A 20,011-nucleotide genomic window follows, 5' to 3' on the forward strand; every position below is an offset into this window, starting at 1 on the left:
ATTAAAAAAAAATGCTTCCAGTTTAACATAATTTTATGTACATTCTTCCAAATCTTTTCCTTTTTCCTTTCAATATGTTGAGGTAAATTTGATCCCTATTTTGCCTTCAGTTTTTGGAAAAACATCAAGATATTTGACCCATCAAACATTTAGTAAAATGTCAGATGATCTTTTCAATAAAAATGGGGTTTCAAGAGCTAAAATTCAGAAAGTTGATTTGCCCAGTTTAAACATACTAAGACAAAAAAAAAAAAATACTATGATCTCAAAAAGTTTAGGATTGTTTCAGAATGTAAAATTGATAAATTCAAAATGGACCTATAATTTAGTAAAACATCTCTCTCTTTTTTCCTCTAATTCTTTTTCTCTTATTATTTTATGAGAAAAGAAGAAAAATGTTACAGAGTAAAATGGACCCTTTTGCTTTTAAAGTTTTTTAAAATGTTTGTTTAGTTTGTAATTTAGAACAGTTTAAAGTAGCCTTTCTCAGAGTGTGTTCCATGGAACACAAGTTCCTCAAAATGTACCTCACCAAACAAAGCTCACTAAATGTGAAAATTACTCTACAATGTTTCCTCTCTGGGAGGCTCACAACTTGTGTCACCATATGGAGGTTCTGAAAGAATGCAGGGTAGTAAAAAAAGATTTTTAACGTCATCTAACCCAGCATTGCCTGCCCTGTAAGTTTATCTATTAATGTCTATGGGTTGCACTTTGGGAACCATTGAGAAGAAGCTGATGGTGTTCCAGCCAGCCCCCAAGGTCATCCACTGCATGACAAACACCCCGGTTGCAGGAGGAAGCCACCTTGTATGCTATGCGCACCTAGCTCAGGTGGAGGACGGCAGGCTTCTGGAGTAGCTCCTGGGCAGCGTGGACTTCTGCATGGAGGTGGTCACAGGGCTCAGCAGCACTGGCCCTGCCTACTCACTCATGGCTCTGGATGCATTGGCTGAGGGGGGTGTGAAGATGGGGCTGCCAAGGTGCCTGGCAGTGTACCTTGGGGCGCAGACCCTCCTGGGGGCTACCAAGAGGCTACTGCATTCTGAACAGCACCCAGGCCAGCTCAAGGACAATGTCTGCTCTCCTGCTGGGGCCACCATTTATGCCTTGCACATGGTGAAGAGTTGGGGCTTCTGCTCCCTGCTCATCAATGCCGTAGAGGCCTCCTGCATCCACACACGAGAGCTGCAGTCCATGACTGACCAGGAGGAGGTCTCACCAGCTGCCATCAAGAAGACTGTCCTGAATAAAGTGAAGCTGGACCCCCTGTGGGAGCCTCCTTGTCCTCTTCTGGTCATGCCAAGCTGCTCCCCCGCAGCCTGGCCCTGGCCGGCAAGAAAGACTGAAGTGTCCTGCCCAACCCACTCTGTTCTCCACTGTCTTCTCTGATGGCTCAAAGTTCCCGCACTGGGGGTCTCTAGTCAGGCCACACAGACTGTCCCCATAGTGGCCAGAGCCCACGGCCTTGGTTAGCTCAGGGGTCAGCCAGGGTCATAGCCAGGGAGGGGGCACATACCTTCCCACTGAGAATCTCCATGTTCCACAAGTGCTTTTCTGCCCAGAACAAGGATGAGTTCTCTGACCTCAACTCCCCTCCTTCTCCTCCTTGGCCCCCAAAGCAAGTCAAAACCACCTTCCTCTGGAGCTCAGAGGCATCATGTTCAGAGGCAGAATGATAGAGTTTGGGTATGTTGTCTCACTAAAATTCATGTCAAAATCAGATGCCCAATGTGGCAGTGTTGAGAGCTGTTTGGGTCATAGGGGGTGGATGCCTCATTAATAGATTAATACCCTCCCTGGGTGAGGGGTAGTGAGTGAGATCTCACTCTATTAGTTCCCATGAGAGCTGGTTACTTAAAAGGACCCTGGCATCTCCCCTTGCACCCACTGGCTGCCTGCTGCTTTCCATCATGAATAGAAGCAGCCCGAGACCCCACCAGATCCAACTGTCCCAGAATCGTGAGCCAAATAAACCTCTTTCCTTATAAATTACCCAGTTTCAGGTTTTCTGTTATAGCAACACAAAAATGGACTAATACAGCTACTTAACCCTTGAATATTTCTCCTCTTCGGAGAAGGGAGGTGGTGAAATGTAGTAGTTAGATATATGGACTTTGGACTCAGAGAACCTGGGTTCAGACCCAATTCTGCTCTTTACAAGTTGTGTGACCTTGAGTGTCCGGAGCCATAGAGCCTTGAGTGTCACTTGAGCAATGACAACATCTCCTAATGTCAGTCTTCCCATCTCTAAAAGGGACATCATGATAGTACTGACCTCATAGAGTTGTAGGGAAGATTTAAATAATAACTTCTATCAATTATTTAGCATCATGCCTGGCATAGAGGAAGCTCTCAAAATTTTTATAATTATTTTTGTATTGCTACTATTAGAGATGGCTTGGGTGTCTGCATCTAAACTACTCATAAATATAGAGGTCATTGTGATTCCCCCCCCCCCCCTCCAGCCTTGTCTTTCAGAAGCAATAGGTTTGCATTGATAATGGATCTCCCAACAGGCTATTCTTTTTTGCATTTGGAATCTGCTCCAAACCTAATCTACCACATCAAAGTCTGTAGAAATCAATCTTCCTTGGAGGCAAACTGCAGGGATAAGTAGGGCACCTTGTCCTCTGTCCTTTCAAGACTTTCCCTTTCTCTCTCCCTTTTTTTCTTAGGCTTTCCGGCTCCACTGCTGTTTTGGTTGCTCTTCTTCATCCAGTATCAACTGAACTGATTTAAGGTTATCTGGCTATGCTTTATTAATCCTCCAACCCAACAAACATTTACTGAATACCTAAGTGGTCCTTGAATTTATGTATCACTCTGAGCTCCCAACTCCAGGACATGACTTCTCCAAAATGCAGAACTTGAATGTTTACATAATATGAGGAAAAGGGATGAAAATCAAACACCTTGCTTCTTTGGCAAGCTACCTGATAAAATAGCTGTAATTCAAGAAGCCCTTTTACTTTACAAGACAGAGATTGTGAACAAAACAGGAAGAAACCATAGACCTAGTGGCAAAGGTTGAGTTTTTCTACTATAAGCACACCTCTTAACTCGAACGTTTTCTCCCTGAAAGCTGCTGACAGAGCTTTGGCAAAGGATCGTCCTCCAGCTGGCTGATAAGCGAAGCCCTGTTTTATATTTAACTTGCTCCAGTGCAGGAGGGGTAGGGGTGGAGATGTGCCGTTTATAAGGGGAGCCGTGACAGTGTTCTCGCCAGTCCTCTTCCTCCAGCTCAGCTCCTCTTCTGGAGTCCTTTTTCCACTCCCCTTGTTTCCGCCTTCATCCTTGAGTGGCCGGTGGGAACTTGAAGGGAGAGCAAAAGACGCAGGAAGCCCGAGAGAGGTGTGGGAAAAGCGAAAACAGGCTGCTAAACCAGGGGATTCCTTCCAGTTTAAAAAGGAAGTCGGCTGACGTCCGTCAGTTCAATGCAACATCCTTTTCTGTGTAACATTTGACTTTGGACACAAAAATGAACTTCGCGGAGAAAGAGAGCTCTAAGAGATACTGCATTAAAACGAAACATGTGGCCATCATCTGTGCGGTGGTGGTGGGCGTAGGATTAATAGTAGGACTTGCCGTGGGCTTGAGCAGGTCGTGTGACTGCACCACGGACGCGGGGCAGAACGCGGACCAGCTGCCTCCCACCGCCGGCCCTTCGCATGTGCCTGCACAGGACCAGGACGTCTGCCCTGCCAGTGCAGATCAAAGCGGAGGGTGGACGAATTTCAGGCTGCCGGACTTCATCACCCCCGTGCACTACGACCTGGAGGTGAAGCCCCTGCTGGAGGAGGACACGTACACAGGCACCGTGAGCATCTCCCTCAACGTGAGCGCGGCCACGCGGCACCTGTGGCTGCACATCCGGGAGACGAGGATCACGCGGCTCCCGGTGCTCAAGGGGCCCTCCGGGGAGGAGGTGCAAGTCAGCAGGTGTTTCGGGTACGAAGAGCACGAGTACGTGGTGGTCGAAGCAGAAGGAGAGCTTCCACCCAGCGGCGGTGACGGTCTCTACCTCCTGACCATGGAGTTCGCCGGCTGGCTCAACACCTCCCTCGTGGGGTTCTACAGAACCACCTACACGGAGAACGGACAAGTCAAGTACGTTTTAACTTTTGCTTAACTTCCCCTAAGCTCGCATATCTGATTTCCATTTCTTTCCCTTTCTTTTTCACTTTCCACCTTGCCATTATTTTGTTGATCTGATCTTCATCTGCCCTTGGTTTCAGTTCTGCCTGTTCATCTGGGAAGCAAAAATTCTTGCCCTGTTGTATTTTTCGGGCGTATCATAACACTTGAAAGTAGTAAGTGAGCTGCATAGTCAAAAATCACTGTTAAGTCTTTTATTCATTGGGAGAAGTCATATCACCCTATCCTTAATATGTACGTGAACTGTCTCAGATTTTAAAACTACAAGTGTTTGGTCAATTTCACTAGTGATATTCTTGAACTATATGGTAACAATTTTATAGTGAAGTTTTAAAAGTGATATTATGCTAAATTTAAGTGAAAAATCGGTAAATGTTAATTATTATTTTGTCCATTTTATTGGGGAAGAGAGACATTGATAAATTATGTGAGATCCACAGAATTGTTTTTGTGTCTTCATCCAGGGAAGAAGGCAGGACTGTGTATTCTTATCTCCTATGGCCAGAACCATGTTTTACACATCAGTGGCAGAGCATGGATACATTTTGGGGCTTGTTGCCCATCATGCAGTATGCATGGTAATGCTAAGCAATGTAAAATATACTAAGTAATTAAGTACATACAAATATTTTTTCCTCCCCACAGTCCTTTAAGCATATATGTGTATGTATATATGTCATATGTGTAAGTATATGCCATATATGTAACATTTATATCAATCAGTGGCTATTACCAGGGCTGTGTTAAAGGCATCAACTCTCACTGAATTCTAAAAACTATCACACTGTGGATGTAACCCTTGTCACTGGACTTGAAACTGCTTAGACCTTTGCCTTCTTAGATTCTAAGAGGTATATAATCAAGAAAGCCGAGTATCACAATTCAGAAATGTGAGTCTGGGGCCAGCCCACTGAATATCCCTTTTTCTCTGTTGTTTTAAGCATCTTACAGAGCAAAGGAAACCTTTGGCCAAAATTCTTCCTATTGTTTGTCAGAGAGACCCAGCGACTAAGCAGAAATGTTTCACTATTCCTATATTACTGTGTGATAACACTGATAAGTTGAGTAGAAATGATAGTTTGAAGAAAATATTTGGAGGGATCATGCTCATGTAGTTCCTATATCTTATTATTTCCAGCAATAAAACAAGCTTCTTTACAGTTAAAATATTTTTTTCTGTTCATAAAAATTACATTGTTGAAAGCATAGGAATTTAAAAAAAGGAAAATCAAAAGAAACTGTAAATAATTTCACTGCCCAGTGGTAATCCCTGTTAACATGTTAATTTTATATTTTTCTAGGCAATCAAAATTGTAATTGCATTACGTCTGTCTATCTATCTATCTGTAAGCCTTTTTTTTTTTTTTTTTTTTTTTTTTTTACAAGATGACTGGTAAGGGGATCTTAACCCTTGACTTGGTGTTGTCAGCACCACACTCTCCCAAGTGAGCCACGGGCTGACCCTTATAAGCCTTTTTTGTTTAATATATTCTAAGTCTTTTCCCTCGTTCTTAAATATTTCCAAGAATCATATTTTAAAGATTGTGCAATATTCCATTGTATGGATGCACTGTAATCTTTAAAAACCAACTCACTATTGCTAGGCATTTGAGTTGCTTCTAGTATTTAATTATCGTAAAGAAGTTAGGAAAGAACATAGTTGTAAATACATGTTTACGTGTGTATCTGTTTATTTCCTTAGGTTAGGATATAGTCCTAAAAATAGAATTACTGAATCAAAGGATATAAATACATCAAGAAACTTGTAACATTTATTTTGCTTATTTATGACATAGATAATACACATTCATTGAAGAAAACTTGGAAAACAGAGAGAATTGTAAGAAAAAATAAAAATCCACTCATAAATTTATCACCCAAGAATAATCATTGGTAATATTTAGGCAGATACTCTTTTAGTATTTTTTTTGGACGTAGCTAAACATGGCATTATTATATTGTATGTAGTATCGTGTAATGTGGTTTTTCAATATAGCATCAACACTTTAACATGTCATTTGATATTCTTCCACAACTGATTTGATGTATACATGGTAGGCCATTTATGACTGCAATGTAATTTATTCAACTTTTCCACTAAATGTAGGTATTTAAGTTGCTCCTACTTTTTCCAAGAACACAATGAACATCCTTATAAATAAATATTCATGAACATTTTCTAATATTTCTGTAAGAAAAGTCCTAGGAAATTGTCTAAACTACATATGTGTGAATGCATGTATATATATATATGTATATATATTTCTATACATATATATAACATATATATGCATGAAAATATGTGTGCGTTTCTCCAAACTGACTTTAAAAAGTAGTCTCAAATTATATTTCCACCAACAATATATGAAAGTTCCTATTTCTCTGAGCCTTACTAATGACACAATGATTTTTTAAAGTGTTTGCCAATTTGGTGGAGTAAAAGGCATAATATTTTGAAGAATATCCACCTTAAAAAGATTCTAAAAATTCATGAAAGTGAAAACAAGTCAAAACTTTTAAAATATTATTGCTAAAACTTTAAAACTGCTTCTTAGATTGGGAAGATAATAGAAATTACATCTGAGGAAAGCCATGAAAATATTTATGAAATAAATAAAATAAAATTTTGTACACTCCAGGAATGCCTAAACTTATGGAACTACTATTTTACTGTACCAGTTACTTTTACCATTAAATATATACCTGAGCGCTGTCATTCTGAAATTCAGCTGACTTAATTTTTGGCTGGAAAATACTAAATGGCAGCAAGACTGGCGAGGAAGGCCGATGCTCAGTTGGGCTCTCACTGAGGACTGGTGTTCCCGACTTTGTCTGTTTTCACTGGGAGCAGTTGAAGCTCTCACATTACATAGGATGCTGCCAGTTCTGTACTGCACACATGGTTTTGGAACACTTCTGGCATCTGCTCAATAACCTCATTTAGGCTAAATAGAATAGCTTTTGTTTTCCTTGTTATGAAATATTTCAAGCATATGAGAAAAGCGTGTTACGTTTTTGTTCAAGCCTGTGAGTAGCATGACCGCACAGCTCCCAGGGGTTCTTACCCACCAGAGTACACAAAAGGGCCACCAGGGTGAGTTCACCAGCGCAGCACCATTCTGCCATGCTATAGAGTGAGTTTCATCATATATGACATTCACACCGTCTTAAATCTCACCATAGTAATACATTTGAAGTATGCGTCAAATAATATTTTCTGAACTTTCTGCCTTAATGCAAAATTTAACTCCAAGATTGAGTATTAGCAGTTTAAGATATTAAGGTGACAACCACAATGCTAACTAAACACGATTGCACTTAGTAGTGATCAAAATTACTTGTTTCTGCAAATACTACCAGGACTTGAACTTCACAAGGAGGAAACACTATCCAAGATTCTCTCCCTCAGGATTGAGAGGTGATAGGAGAGGTCGAAAAGAAAATGGAGCGATTTAGAGTTCCTTAGCAATAATATCCACATTATCTTGCTGGGGACAGAGTTACAGTGAGGCTTGAGAGCAGAAAGTTTGAAAAATGTTAAGAGTCACTTTTCCTTTATTGACCTACTTCTTCCTACTCTCTATTATATTACTTAGGGTCTGCGGAAAACCACTTAAAAGGGTTGAAACCTTTGGAACGTTTCCCTGACCGCATCCTCCTTCTTTCCACTCTTTCTCACTTGTTATGTAGGATTTCCAGTTGTTCTCTTTCCAAAAAGAGTTCTCTTTTGCTCAGATGTCCAAAGTATATATTTTCTTTTCTCCAAGTATTAGTCATTTCCTTCTCAGCATTTTGATTTGCTCTTACTCAGCTTTTCCCAAAGTATGTTCCACAGAGCTTTAGATGCATGGGATCTTAGTGGATGTTGGCAGAAAAAAAGCAGGCAAGGAATTCTGTGGCCAAATTAGTTTGGGCAGTAACATTAAATAGGAAATGATATTGTTTTTGTTTTTGTTTTTTAATGGTGGAACTTTTCAGAAAGACTAACATAGTATACAGTTTCCCTACTGTCTGTCACTATGGAATCTTCTCTGAGAGTAGAGCTGTGGCTGTCACATGACTGGTGTGCTGGCCCATGCTGGGACATGCTGCTTTGCCACAGCCCCTTTCCCATAAACAAGACCAACTTCCACCAGTGACATCTCTACCTTCCCACTTAGTCAGGGTGGAAAATTTCTTTCGCTTTCTTTTCTCTCCACCCTGCAGAAGGAAAAAGTTTATATAATCTTTTTTTGACTTAGGAATGCAGTCCTTATATTTTAAGGACCAAGATCATTGGAATTGACAGGAAGTACAGGAATTTAAAAGAGGGACAGACCATTTCTAGTTTGGGTTTTCAGTGTGTTCTTCACAGCACTGGTAGGATTTAAGCTGAATTTTGATATTGTGGTGGGATTTTAATAGGCGGAGGCAAGTGAGATGATAAAAGCAGGCAAAAAGGAAAGGCATCAGGTTGGAGACTCATCTTGGGGACAAGAAAATTAGTCTGTAGGTGAGGTTCATATAAAGAGGATAGCTAGAGATAACTCTGGAACACCTGGAGGGAAGAAAAGGAAGGATAGTTATAATAGGCACTGTGAAGGAAAAATTAACTGGTGACCCTTTGGATGTGGCTGGTGAAGGAAAGAGCCAACTCAACACCTGGGTACATGTGAGATATTGCAACGATCCATGAAAGTGAAGACAAAAATCAGATAGGACAGTGATTTCAGGATAGAGAGAAGAGGACACTATGGAGAAAATAGCTGAGAAGTAAAGTAGTCAAGATTTGCAGATTGACTGACAATGGGGCAGGGGGAGTTCAAGTTATGGGTTTAGGATGCTCCAGATATCTGATCTCAGTGATAGCTCTTACCTTTAATTGATACTGGAAATAGAGCAGAAGGAAAGATTGTAAGTTTAATATCAGACTAAAAATATTAAGTTTAAGGCCTGTCAAACATCTAAGAAAAGATGACTGTTAGGCATTTAGATGAGTAAGACTAAAGCACAAGTTTAGAGCTTGTGATAAAGATTTAGGAGTTTAGTGGAAACATCAAGAGATGGTTTTAGTTAAGTGTGTGCGTGTGGCCTATTCTCACATGCATGGATGCGTATATTCAAGCATGTGTAGTTTTTATCTTGAAATTTTAGTTGTGTATCAGTTTATTCATTATATTCTTAGATTGATATGTCAAGGTGTGATCACATTATCAATAAAAAAATATATTTTTGGTCTTCTTTACTTGTTGCAGGAGGCTATGTAATTTCCTTTATTTTAGAAGCAAGGAAACAAGAGATTTTACTTGACCTTGATCTATCTTCTGCATAGGAAAGAAAGCAATTAAAAAATAACATTAAATGATTAATTTTATGGGGGTTCATTCAAACCTCCATAAAAATATATTGAGTTCTGAATAATCTAGATGGGTTTTCTTGCACTGATCAGCTCCCCTACATAATTCTGGAACCTTTTACTTAGTCTACACAGACACTTAGTAATTGTGGCTCTCTCCTGCATCAGAAGCCCTTTGTTTAAGGATTTCACCCAGATCTTGCTGTTTATTTTGCTGGCTCAAGTTATTAAATTGCTGAACATAGCCTGACAGTCTTCACTGGGAACAGTGTGCAAGATGATTTATGAGATAATCAGGTAGGTTTTGTTTTTTAAAGTTGATTCAGAGTGAACCAAGCTTCTTCTTCTCCCCCAGTTTTCTCTAAAGTCGACTTGATCTAATGCATTCAGAGAAGTCATAAGGGTGTTCTTCCCTTTTGTAAATTAATAAGTTACACAGAATATTTTTTAATGTGCTGGGTCTAGTAAGTGACTTATTAACATAGCATAGAGAGGCCCCTGTGGAAAGATGGTCTACCTCAGCACATTTGCCTGGCATGATAATTAGTCAGGACATACCCAAGAGTCACTGCTGAACGTACCGTGCTGTTAGTTAGGTTTTTCCATTAGTTTGAAACACAGTTCATCTGATTTTCAAAAGAAGAAATTTATTTATTTTTATTTTTTGTTTTTATTTTATTTTATCAATATATAATGTAGTTGATTTTCGTGTCCCTTTACCAATTCCTCCTTTCCCCTCTGCCTCTCCCCCTCCCCCCATCAACATCATACCTGGTCACTTGTCTCGACAAGTTCAAGGAATTGTTGTGATTGTTGTATCCTAAAAGAAGTTTTAATCACTGAAGGAAACCTCCCCAAGGAAGTTGTGATCTAAAATTGCAGTGTATTGCTATCTCATATACCTTGTTTTCAAATTTACATATATTTAGACAAGTTTACTGACTATTAATGGAATTTAGCATATGTATATTAATATATATGCTAAATTCATAACTCAAAAGCTTTTACATATATATTATATATGCTCCTACACACACACACACACACACACACACACACACAGTTATTCAGGAGTTCATGAGAAAAATAACAGGTTTTTAAAAAAATGGTTATATTGCCTATAGTATTTATACACAAAGTAATTTTGTTCCAGCACTTATTCCAGTCAAATGAATGAATTTTAAATATCTTAGATTGTGGAAAGTGCTATGTCAGAAAGCATAGTTAGTTTTCTAGATTTACAGGAAATAGAATGAGGTGTATCTTAACCCCATTATATAAATTTCAAGGGAGTTTCAAATATAGTACTACATTTGATCTACCCCCCACACTTCCCCATAACTCTGTGAAGAGGGCAGACATGCTCTGGTGAGTTTTTACCCTAAAAGTCAGAAGGTTTTGTGACTCGCTAAAGATCACACTTAAGGGGCCAAAGTAGGATTAGAATCTAAGAATTTTTTGTTATAGAAGTGGGTTTTTCCCCATAAAATCATATTGGCTCTGCAGTTTAAAAAAGAAAAAAATAGACATTTTGTAGCCCTTCTCATTTATGGATGTCATTTTTCCTACATCAATGTAAGTCCAGGTTACTGTAGTTGAGTGGGACTTGCTGTGAGGATCACTGAGACTGACCAAAAACACCACACAGAGAGATCTTCAACACGGTTCTCTTTCATGTCCTTAGGCAAACTCAGGAATACTCTACTTTAGGAAGGTGGTTTTTGCTTACAATCAAGCAGAACTTCTTTTAAAGAGAGAACGTGAGAAAAAGAGGGAAAATTCTTCTCTTTCCTATGTTCTCAGGAGTGTACCAGTATACTAAAAATAGAATTAAAATATATTGTGAGTCTTTCCATGAACATTTTGAAATATTCTGGTATACTCTAGCACCTAGCAGAGAGTGAAAGAAAGTATTTGAAAATCTACCCAAGGCTATTGCTTAGGAAAATGTAATTCTACTCCCTCCTTAATCTCACCTTCCACACATGAAGACACACACACACACACACACACACACACACACACACCCACCCACCCACACACACACACACACACACACACACACACACGCTCTCTCTCTCTCTCTCTCTCTCTCTCTCTCAAATTAGTTAGCTTGATTATTTCTGAGGTGTGACTAAGCTTGAAACATTCTTGCAAGGAGTGACTTTTCCTTTTCCTCTGCTTCTGGAAGAAATCAGAAGCCAGAAGAATTCAGAAGAAAAAGGCAGCTGACTAAACACGGAGTTGGAGCTCAGTGGATCTTATTATAAAACCTTAATACCCTAGGGAAATGTATGGATTTCTTTATATTCTGATGTATTTGCAATTAACAACAATCTACAAGATGTAGATTCAGTTTAGTCAACTTCAATTGACTAAATTGTTAACATCACAAAACTAATCAATAATTATTCTGTTGCAGAATAAATTCTTGGCTGAGACTTTTCTTGGATTACTTTTTATTTTAAAATAATTTCAAACTTACAGAAAAGTTACAAGAATAGTATGAAGAACTCCTAAAAATAGTTTACTCTGAATCAACAATTACTTACTTTTTGTCCCGTTTCCTCTCTCTTTCTCTCTCTTACCCATTAGAGAGTACAATGAGACATCATTTCCCTTCATCGCTTAACATCAGAGTGTATTTTTTTAAGTACAAGGGCATTCTCTCACTTAACTATGGTACAGTTGTCAAAGTCAGGATATTTAACATTGATATAATGCAATTATCTAATCCGCAGTCCCTAATCAAATTTCATCAATTAACTCAGTAATGTCCTTTCAAGCAATTTTCCCCCCAGTATCCAGTCTGGAATCACGCATTACATTTAGTATGATTAAATTTAGACTTTAAAATCCCTTTTAGACTCTTGTAAACTGGAGCTGTCCCTTAGCCCTTCTTTGTCATTCTTAATGTTGGTATTTCTTAAGAGTACAGGACAGTTACTTAGAAAATGGCCCTCAATTTTAGTATCTCTGACTTCCCTCATGATTTAAAAATGATAATTAATTTTTTGTCAGGAATTTCACAGAAGTAAAGTTGTATCTCTCAGGAAATCACATCAGAAGATACATCATGTTGATTTGTGCTATTATTAGTCATTCTACCTTTGATGCTTGCTTAAGGTAGTATCCAACAAGTTTCTTCACTGTAAAGTTACAATTTTTCTCTTCATAAGTCATTTTCCAGGAGATTCTTTGAAACTATTCAACTATCCCTTTCTCATCAAATTTTCACCCATTTGTTTTGGCAACTACTGATGATTTTCTAAATCCATTATTCTCAAGTTATTTGTAGGCAATTTATTGCAAGGAATAGCTTTACCTTCTCCCTCATTTATTTTTGTATTCATTTTTTTTTATCGGAGTAAGAATTCATGGATTCTTATTTTATTTAACGAGTTATAATCCCATTATTTATTTTGATATCACAGTTCACCCAGATTTGGCCAGTCCCCTCAAGCAGGCTCCTGTGTCCTTCACACCTGTTCCCGCGATTCTCTGAGAACTTCCTTACTTTTTGGCACAGCGGGATGTTCCAGGATCATCTTGGACTTTTTCTGAACCAGTACGGGAATCAGCCTTTTGGCCAAGGAATCCTGGTTTCTTTTAGTGGAGGATGGCATTTAGAAATCATCATCTGGAAACTAATTGTGCTCAAGCTGCAAGCTTGTCATTGTGTCTAGCAGTCAGAGCTAGGAAATATATTTCTCTTGATGTAATCATATACCAATATCTGCAACTAAAAATCATTGAATTCATAATGAAACCTGAAATTACAATCCAGTGCCACAGGGTACATTTTAGTCTTCCCACTTTACAAATTTATAATTCTCTTCCCCAGCAGTGAGAAACCTGCCTTCCTCCATTATCTTCAATATTTCTTTTTTCATTTGCTCAGGCTAGAAAACAGAGAAGGTTGTTTCTGAATTGCTGACACGTAACACTGCAAAAATGCAAACCAACTTACTAAAGTTCAATCTTTGTCTACAGTTATTTTTAGATAAAATTTGTGTACATTGAAATGCACAAATCTAATGAACACAATTCAATGAATTTTTTTTTTCTTTTTTGTGATCGGTAAGGGGATTGTAACCCTTGGCTTGGTGTCGTCCGCACCGCACTCAGCCAGTGAGCGCACCGGCCATCCCTATATAGGATCTGAACCCGCGGTGGGAGCGCCGCTCCAGTCCCAGCACCTCACTCTCCCGAGTGAGCCACGGGGTCAGCCCCAATTCAATGAATTTTGACAAATGCACACATCTTTGTTACAACACCCCATCAAGACATATAATTTTTCAGTCATCCCGGAAAGTTCCTTCCTTTAGTCAACACTCTCCCAAAAGACAGTCACTTTTCTGGCCTTATTTGTTTTTAAAAAGGTTAGTTATCTTGGCTGAGTTTTAACAAGTGTTTTTTTCTATTTAGAGGGTTTTCGAAGAAAACTCAGAAATATTGTAATTTCTCATATATGGATATTGACCTATAGCATATTATTTTTTAGGTGAATTAATGTATGCAACAAATTCTTGAACCAAAATAAAATGCAGACTTTTCCCGGGGCCTATGATATTCTCCTGATCTGGCCTCTGCTGACCTCGTCAAACCTGTCTTTCGCTCAGCCTGTTTCACTGTCCTTCAGCTGCAGGACAGCTCTCAGTTCCTCAACCATATTGAGTTCTTGTTGGCCTCAGGAACTTGCATTTACTGTCCTCACTGCTGGAGCACACTTTCCTTCGTCTTCACTTACCCAGCTTTTTCTCATTGTTCACATCTCAGCAAACCATCATCTGTTCCCAGAGATTGTCTCTGACGATGCTCCCTAAATTGCTGACCACTTTTTCTGAGTCATTCTCTGTCGCTTCCCCTGTTCTACTCTCTGTGGACTCTCGTCATTCTCCTAAATTATTTGTGTGTCTATTGTCTATCACCCTGTAAAAAGTCAGGGACCTTACCTTATACAGTCTTTGTTGTTTCCTCAACACTTAGAATAATGTCTGCAAACGTGTGTGTGTGTGTGTGTGTGTGTGTGTGTTTGTGTAGGGCAGGGGCTCAATAAATATTTGTTGATAGAGAGAACAAACCTAAGGATACTACAGAGGGCAGGGAGGGAGGGAGGGGGTTGGGGAGAGAGAGGTCTGGTAAAGGGCATAAAGAAAAATTATGATTTGTAATAATGAATATGCTAATAATAATAATAATAATAATAATAATAAAGAATGATCTAATAATTTAGGTTGGTATTCTTTATGGTATGCTTTCCTTAGTCCCTGAGAATCCTGAAGGACAAAATATTTTCATTACAGAAATGATTAATGAATACAAATCAATATTTCTTTACTTTTCCTTTCTTTTACACTTTTTACTTGGCTTAGTTTTCTAATGAGCAAATAAACAATACTGTCTTACTGTGATATACTTACAGGTAAAAAAGGACATTCATTGATTTTTTTTTTTAACACTTACTCAGAAAAAATATTTTTACTTTGAAATCATGGAAACACTAAATATGAACATTTTAACTTACACAAACATATGTCTAGTTAGAACCATAAAAGAATGCTGCTGTCTCTTTTCAAAAGTGAGCTTTAAACCAGGCCAAAGGTTATTTTACCTGGGGGGTTACTCAGTACTGCCTTAGCATGGAAATAAAACTGGGGAGTTTGTCCCTAGTGTAATATAAATAAGAAAGAATGTACCAGTAGAGACAGGAACCGGGGACTCTGGAATATGCTCCTCTACTCTGTGACAGAACACAGCTGCTCCCTTCTGGGGAGGACAGATAGAATCAAGCCTTTGAATTTGGCTTTGTGTTTATCCACTTGTTGCTCAACAGCTGTGGGGTAGAGAGAGTGAGAGCTCATCTCATAAATGGATTTATTTTTATTCATCTAAAGATTTTTAGTTATGGCATCAAAATATCTAAATATTTGAATAAAATATCTGAAGCAGTCTCTGTCGGGATTTTCATTTATTTGTTAACCTAAAAATTCCAGGAAAGACTATAATAACTATTTGATAGTTTCTGGATAGAACCTCATTTTAAGAAATGTAATCGTTATAATGACATAGTTGATTTTTTTTCTGGGAATAGGAACATAGTGGCTGGAAGAGGAGGCAGCATGCATTTTGTGTGTGTGTGTGTTTTGTTTCTAAGGAGCATAGCGGCCACTGATCATGAACCAACAGATGCCAGGAAATCCTTCCCTTGTTTTGATGAGCCCAACAAAAAGGCAACTTACACGATATCCATCATCCACCCCAATGACTATGGTGCACTTTCAAACATGCCAATGGAGGTGAGTATTTTTAAAGTGCTTTGTTTATGCAGATAGCCTGTTTATAATATCAGGTAAATTACCTGATTTGCTATGGAAGAGAACCCACTGAATTTTAAAACTAAATGTGCACTAGTCATTTGTTTAAAAAATTAATAATACATTTTGACAGTCTCTTTTTCTTTGAGGCCTAGAAGTCTTTAACTTAACACAGTCCAGGAGAAAAACCATTAAGTTTCTAAGTAAGAGAGTATATATAATAGAACATACATTATTAGCTTGGGCTCTGCTTAACTGACAGAATCCCTTAATCGTGACAAATTAGTGGCAAACTAATGGAATTAAAGGTATAAAAATATTTGACAGCCTACTCACTATTTTTAGTTTTCAGTTGAATATAAACCCAGTTTTTTATAAAAGTATAAAGCTACTGTAAAAAAATCATCAGTAAAATACTGGGTTATAGAAGCCAACTCCAGGGAACACCTTACCCATAAATTTTCTAATGAATGAGAAATACTTGATAAATGTTAAAGCAGGCTACAATAATTTCTGCCTGCATAATTATCAATTAACGTAAGACTCTTTCCTCTGTTATTGCTCCTCATCTCCATAATGGGTGATGTAATAAACGAGAGTGTCATTTCCTCAAAGTTGAGGTTTACCATGCTTTATACTTTTGACCTGTAAAAGGGTCAGGCTCATCCTTAGGTATAATTGTCATCTACCTAGTACCAGAAGTACTCCCAGCCCATCTTTCTGATTCACTATTTGAAATATCATCATTGAAATTCATCCCTTTTAATGATCAAATATTCCTCGAAAAAACAAAAACAAAATAAAGCAAACGAAAGCTTAAGAGGATTAAAAGGTAAACTCTCATCAGCTCTCCATGTCTCAGTGTGAATTAGTTTATCAACTTGTTTTCTCCTGGTGTCAGGCACCTGAGAAATTAAGTTTTGATTGGAGAAGAAAGGAAAGGATACACTTAAATATGACACACCAATCCAGAAGATTGGATCAGGGTAAAATGCCATCAGAATTGTCTTGGTATGGATGGGGGGAAGTAAAGGTGGGAGGAGCAAAAAGGCACCTCTGCTTAAGATCTCCCCATATGACCTTTTCATTTTGCAGAGTTATTCTTCTTCCCCTTCTACTAGATCCATATAATAGTCCTGGAAGAAGGAGAATATTCTGGGTCATTAAGAGATCACAGCTAATACTGCTTGGCTTTTATCGCAGAATAACTTATCTTGCTGTGGCTCCAACACTTTTGTACAAACACAAGCACACACATGTCAGTGAGGTACGAATTCTAGTCCAGCTTCCCTCCGTTAATTTCTTTTTAAAGCTTCCCACTTGGAGAGTGACGTAGAGAGTGGCTGCAGAGGATGTGGAAATGTTTAAACAATGGCAGCAGGAATTGGACGAGTATTCATGGTTAAGTATTAAGATTGGTGATTGACAGTGAGGACGGCAGAGCTGGCATGGACAAAAAAACCCTGATGGATCAGCAGCTGTGGCAAGCAAGGGAATCTTTTTCTCTGTCCATGGTAACCAAAGCACTGACTTTAGTGACCATACTTAGGGTCTTCAATGTAGACAGCCAGAGGTGGAAGAGAGAAGCCCACATTCCACTCTGCCCGATGCAGCGATTGTCTTTCTGCATATAGTCAAATCTGCAAATACCTCCTTAGTTCTTCCTCAAAACACTGAGTGCTAGCCCCTATCCTTCCTTAAGAGATCACAGAGTCCCCTCACATATTATGGTCAGGATTGTGTGTTTAGTGTAGAAAGATAAACTCCTGTCCAATCGATGTCACAGTCCAAGTTTTATTTCTCCCTAAGTACCCTAATACAGTGTCTAATCCAATCACTCTTTCACAGTACTGAATATGAGGTGAATTTTTCTTTAGTCTTTCAACATCACCACAAACTATTTTACCCCTAAGTTTTAACAGAGAGCTTCTGACCAGAAAGCTGGGTTTGGGGCAACCATTTGTTTGTCTTGTACACAATTGATCTTTTGATAAATGAAAGACGATCTTTTGTTTTCAACAGAGTGAAGAGTCTGTGGATGATACATGGAAACGAACAACTTTCCAGAAGTCTGTTCCCATGAGTACTTACCTGGTGTGCTTTGCCATACATCAATTTTACCCTGTGGTGCGAATGTCAAATAGTGGAAAACCAGTAAGTCCCACTACATTTAAAAAATTTACCACTTATGCATTTGTGATTAATTTTCTACTTTTTTGAGCAGGTTCCCCTCCCCCCCTCCCCGCAACAGGCCAGATAAACCCATTAGTCACCAGGGGCTGTGAACCTGATAATACATTGAGCAATGTAGAAAAATGTATGCTGAAAGGACACAAACAAACAAACAAATATGGCAGACATAGATCTTCATGGTCTTGAATTATTTTAGGGGGAAAATTCACTGTAAATCAAAAGCAAGCTCCTAAGTCCACCAACACAAATGTAAGAAAATATTTCAGCGTGCCTAATTTAGTACAATGTTTAAGTGTATGTGTCGGGGGGATGTCCTAGGTAGAGACCAGAGAGGGAGGAGGAAGCCAGCAGTATTCCTCGAGTCACTAAGCATTGAGAAGTTTATGGAGCCATTCCTGTATGTAATTCAACATAGGACAGCAGCAAAGTGTCAATAAACATTTTTAAAATGTGTGAGAAAATAGAAACGAGCTTTTTTAAAGATCGAGATGACTAGTTCAATAATTTTCTTTTGAAAAAACCAAATACGTTTACCTAATCATTTTTTTTTATTTTGGAGGTCCTGTTTTGCTTATGCCCTGAACACTTAGTCTATTAAGCAAGTTAATCCATCTCTGTGCCATATATTTTATAGATACATAAAACTTGATAAATTTCACAATATAATTTTATAAGAAAGAAATCATCACCCCCATTTTACAGATGAGAAAATTGAAACTTAATGAGTTTAAATAATTTACTCGAGATCACCCAGCTGGCCAGTGACAAAGACTCATGTTCCAAATTCTTTCCAAGTACTGTGCCCTGCTAAGCCCTCTGAAATAGGATGTTTTGAAAATATCTTTACCTCTTTACCAGTTATTGGAAGGGAAAGGATGGGTTTCTCTATTTCCTGTGAAACTAGCTCCTGGGAAAATTTACCTTCATTTTGGTACATTAAGGGTTTTTCAGATATCCTAAACCTGGGTGTTCAGCATGCTTCCTATACCGTATAGGGGAATGTCCAAAGGCCTTTCCAAAGGGGCTGCGTATCATGATGACTCATCTGACTGTTGTCTTTCCCATGCCACATATGTGGCTTTGATGTGACCTTCAGTTGTGGTAAAGGGCACTACCAGTGACTAACATATAATATTAGGTATGAAAAAGAAATGGCATCAGAAAGAGGAAGTTGATCTAGACTGTGCTGAATGCAGTCGATGGCATGCCTCTTTCTTAATATAGAGGAGAGAACATTAGCCAAGCTGGTTTTTCCTTTCAGTCTCATAGAACATGGAATTTCTATCTGCAAGTGCTTTCTTCATCACCCACAATTCAATTGTGTGGCTATCTTTTATCATATGCAGGTCTTTTCCACACCAATTTTTAAAAATTATGATTACTTAAGTTTTCTATAAGACAGTGCAAAAAGGCTTAACAATTCTAACGATGATATTGTTTCATAAATAAGAACATTGCAACCAACCAATCAGCAGAGGATGTTGTACTTGGAGTCATTTTCTAACAGTGACACGAAGCTTGAATTTCCAATATAACTCTATTACCCGGTCCTCTGACAAAGGACACTTATTTGTTTGTTTTTTAATTTTTACTTATTTGTTTTTTTAATCTTTTTTTTTGTTGTTGAAACATACTGATTATACATATTTGTGGGGTACAGAGTTGTATTTCAATACGTGTATGTAATGTGTGATGATCAAATCAAGGTAATTAGCATATTCATCATTACAAAACTTAATCATTTTGGGGGAGGAGGATATTCAATTTCCTCTCTTCTAGCCATTTGATAGCATGCAGTAAATTATTGATAATTATAGATGCCTAGCTCACTGTACACCAATAGAATTTACTCTTCCTATCCAGCTGTTTTGCAAGGACACTTATTTGTAAGGTAGCTATACTAGCTGGGTGAGTCATTAGAGCCCATACCAGAAAGTGAGCCGTGGAACTGAGCACAGTAGGTATCTTTTTCTTCTTCTATCCCTTCTTCAGAAGACAGAATTTTCCC

The 20,011-nt window shown here is 38.5% G+C and overlaps 1 protein-coding gene and 1 pseudogene across 2 annotated transcripts in view; both read left to right on the forward strand.

Annotated features, from left to right (window-relative positions):
- Positions 1 to 702: 702 nt before the first annotated feature.
- On the forward strand, positions 703 to 1,349 carry LOC134385763 (pyrroline-5-carboxylate reductase 1, mitochondrial-like; annotated as a pseudogene).
- A 1,935-nt stretch (positions 1,350 to 3,284) lies between these two features.
- Positions 3,285 to 20,011, forward strand: part of ENPEP (glutamyl aminopeptidase) — an 82,654-nt gene continuing 65,927 nt past the window's right edge. For both annotated transcript variants that reach the window (XM_063107792.1, XM_063107791.1), the window contains exons 1-3: positions 3,285 to 4,110; positions 15,651 to 15,792; positions 17,833 to 17,964. In XM_063107792.1, the coding sequence (XP_062963862.1) occupies positions 3,482 to 4,110; positions 15,651 to 15,792; positions 17,833 to 17,964 (903 nt within the window). In that variant the 5' untranslated portion in view covers positions 3,285 to 3,481. The remainder of the gene's footprint in view (positions 4,111 to 15,650; positions 15,793 to 17,832; positions 17,965 to 20,011) is intronic.

The sequence above is a fragment of the Cynocephalus volans genome, chromosome 9, assembly GCF_027409185.1.
Source record: "Cynocephalus volans isolate mCynVol1 chromosome 9, mCynVol1.pri, whole genome shotgun sequence".
Classification (NCBI taxonomy): Eukaryota; Metazoa; Chordata; class Mammalia; order Dermoptera; family Cynocephalidae; genus Cynocephalus; species Cynocephalus volans.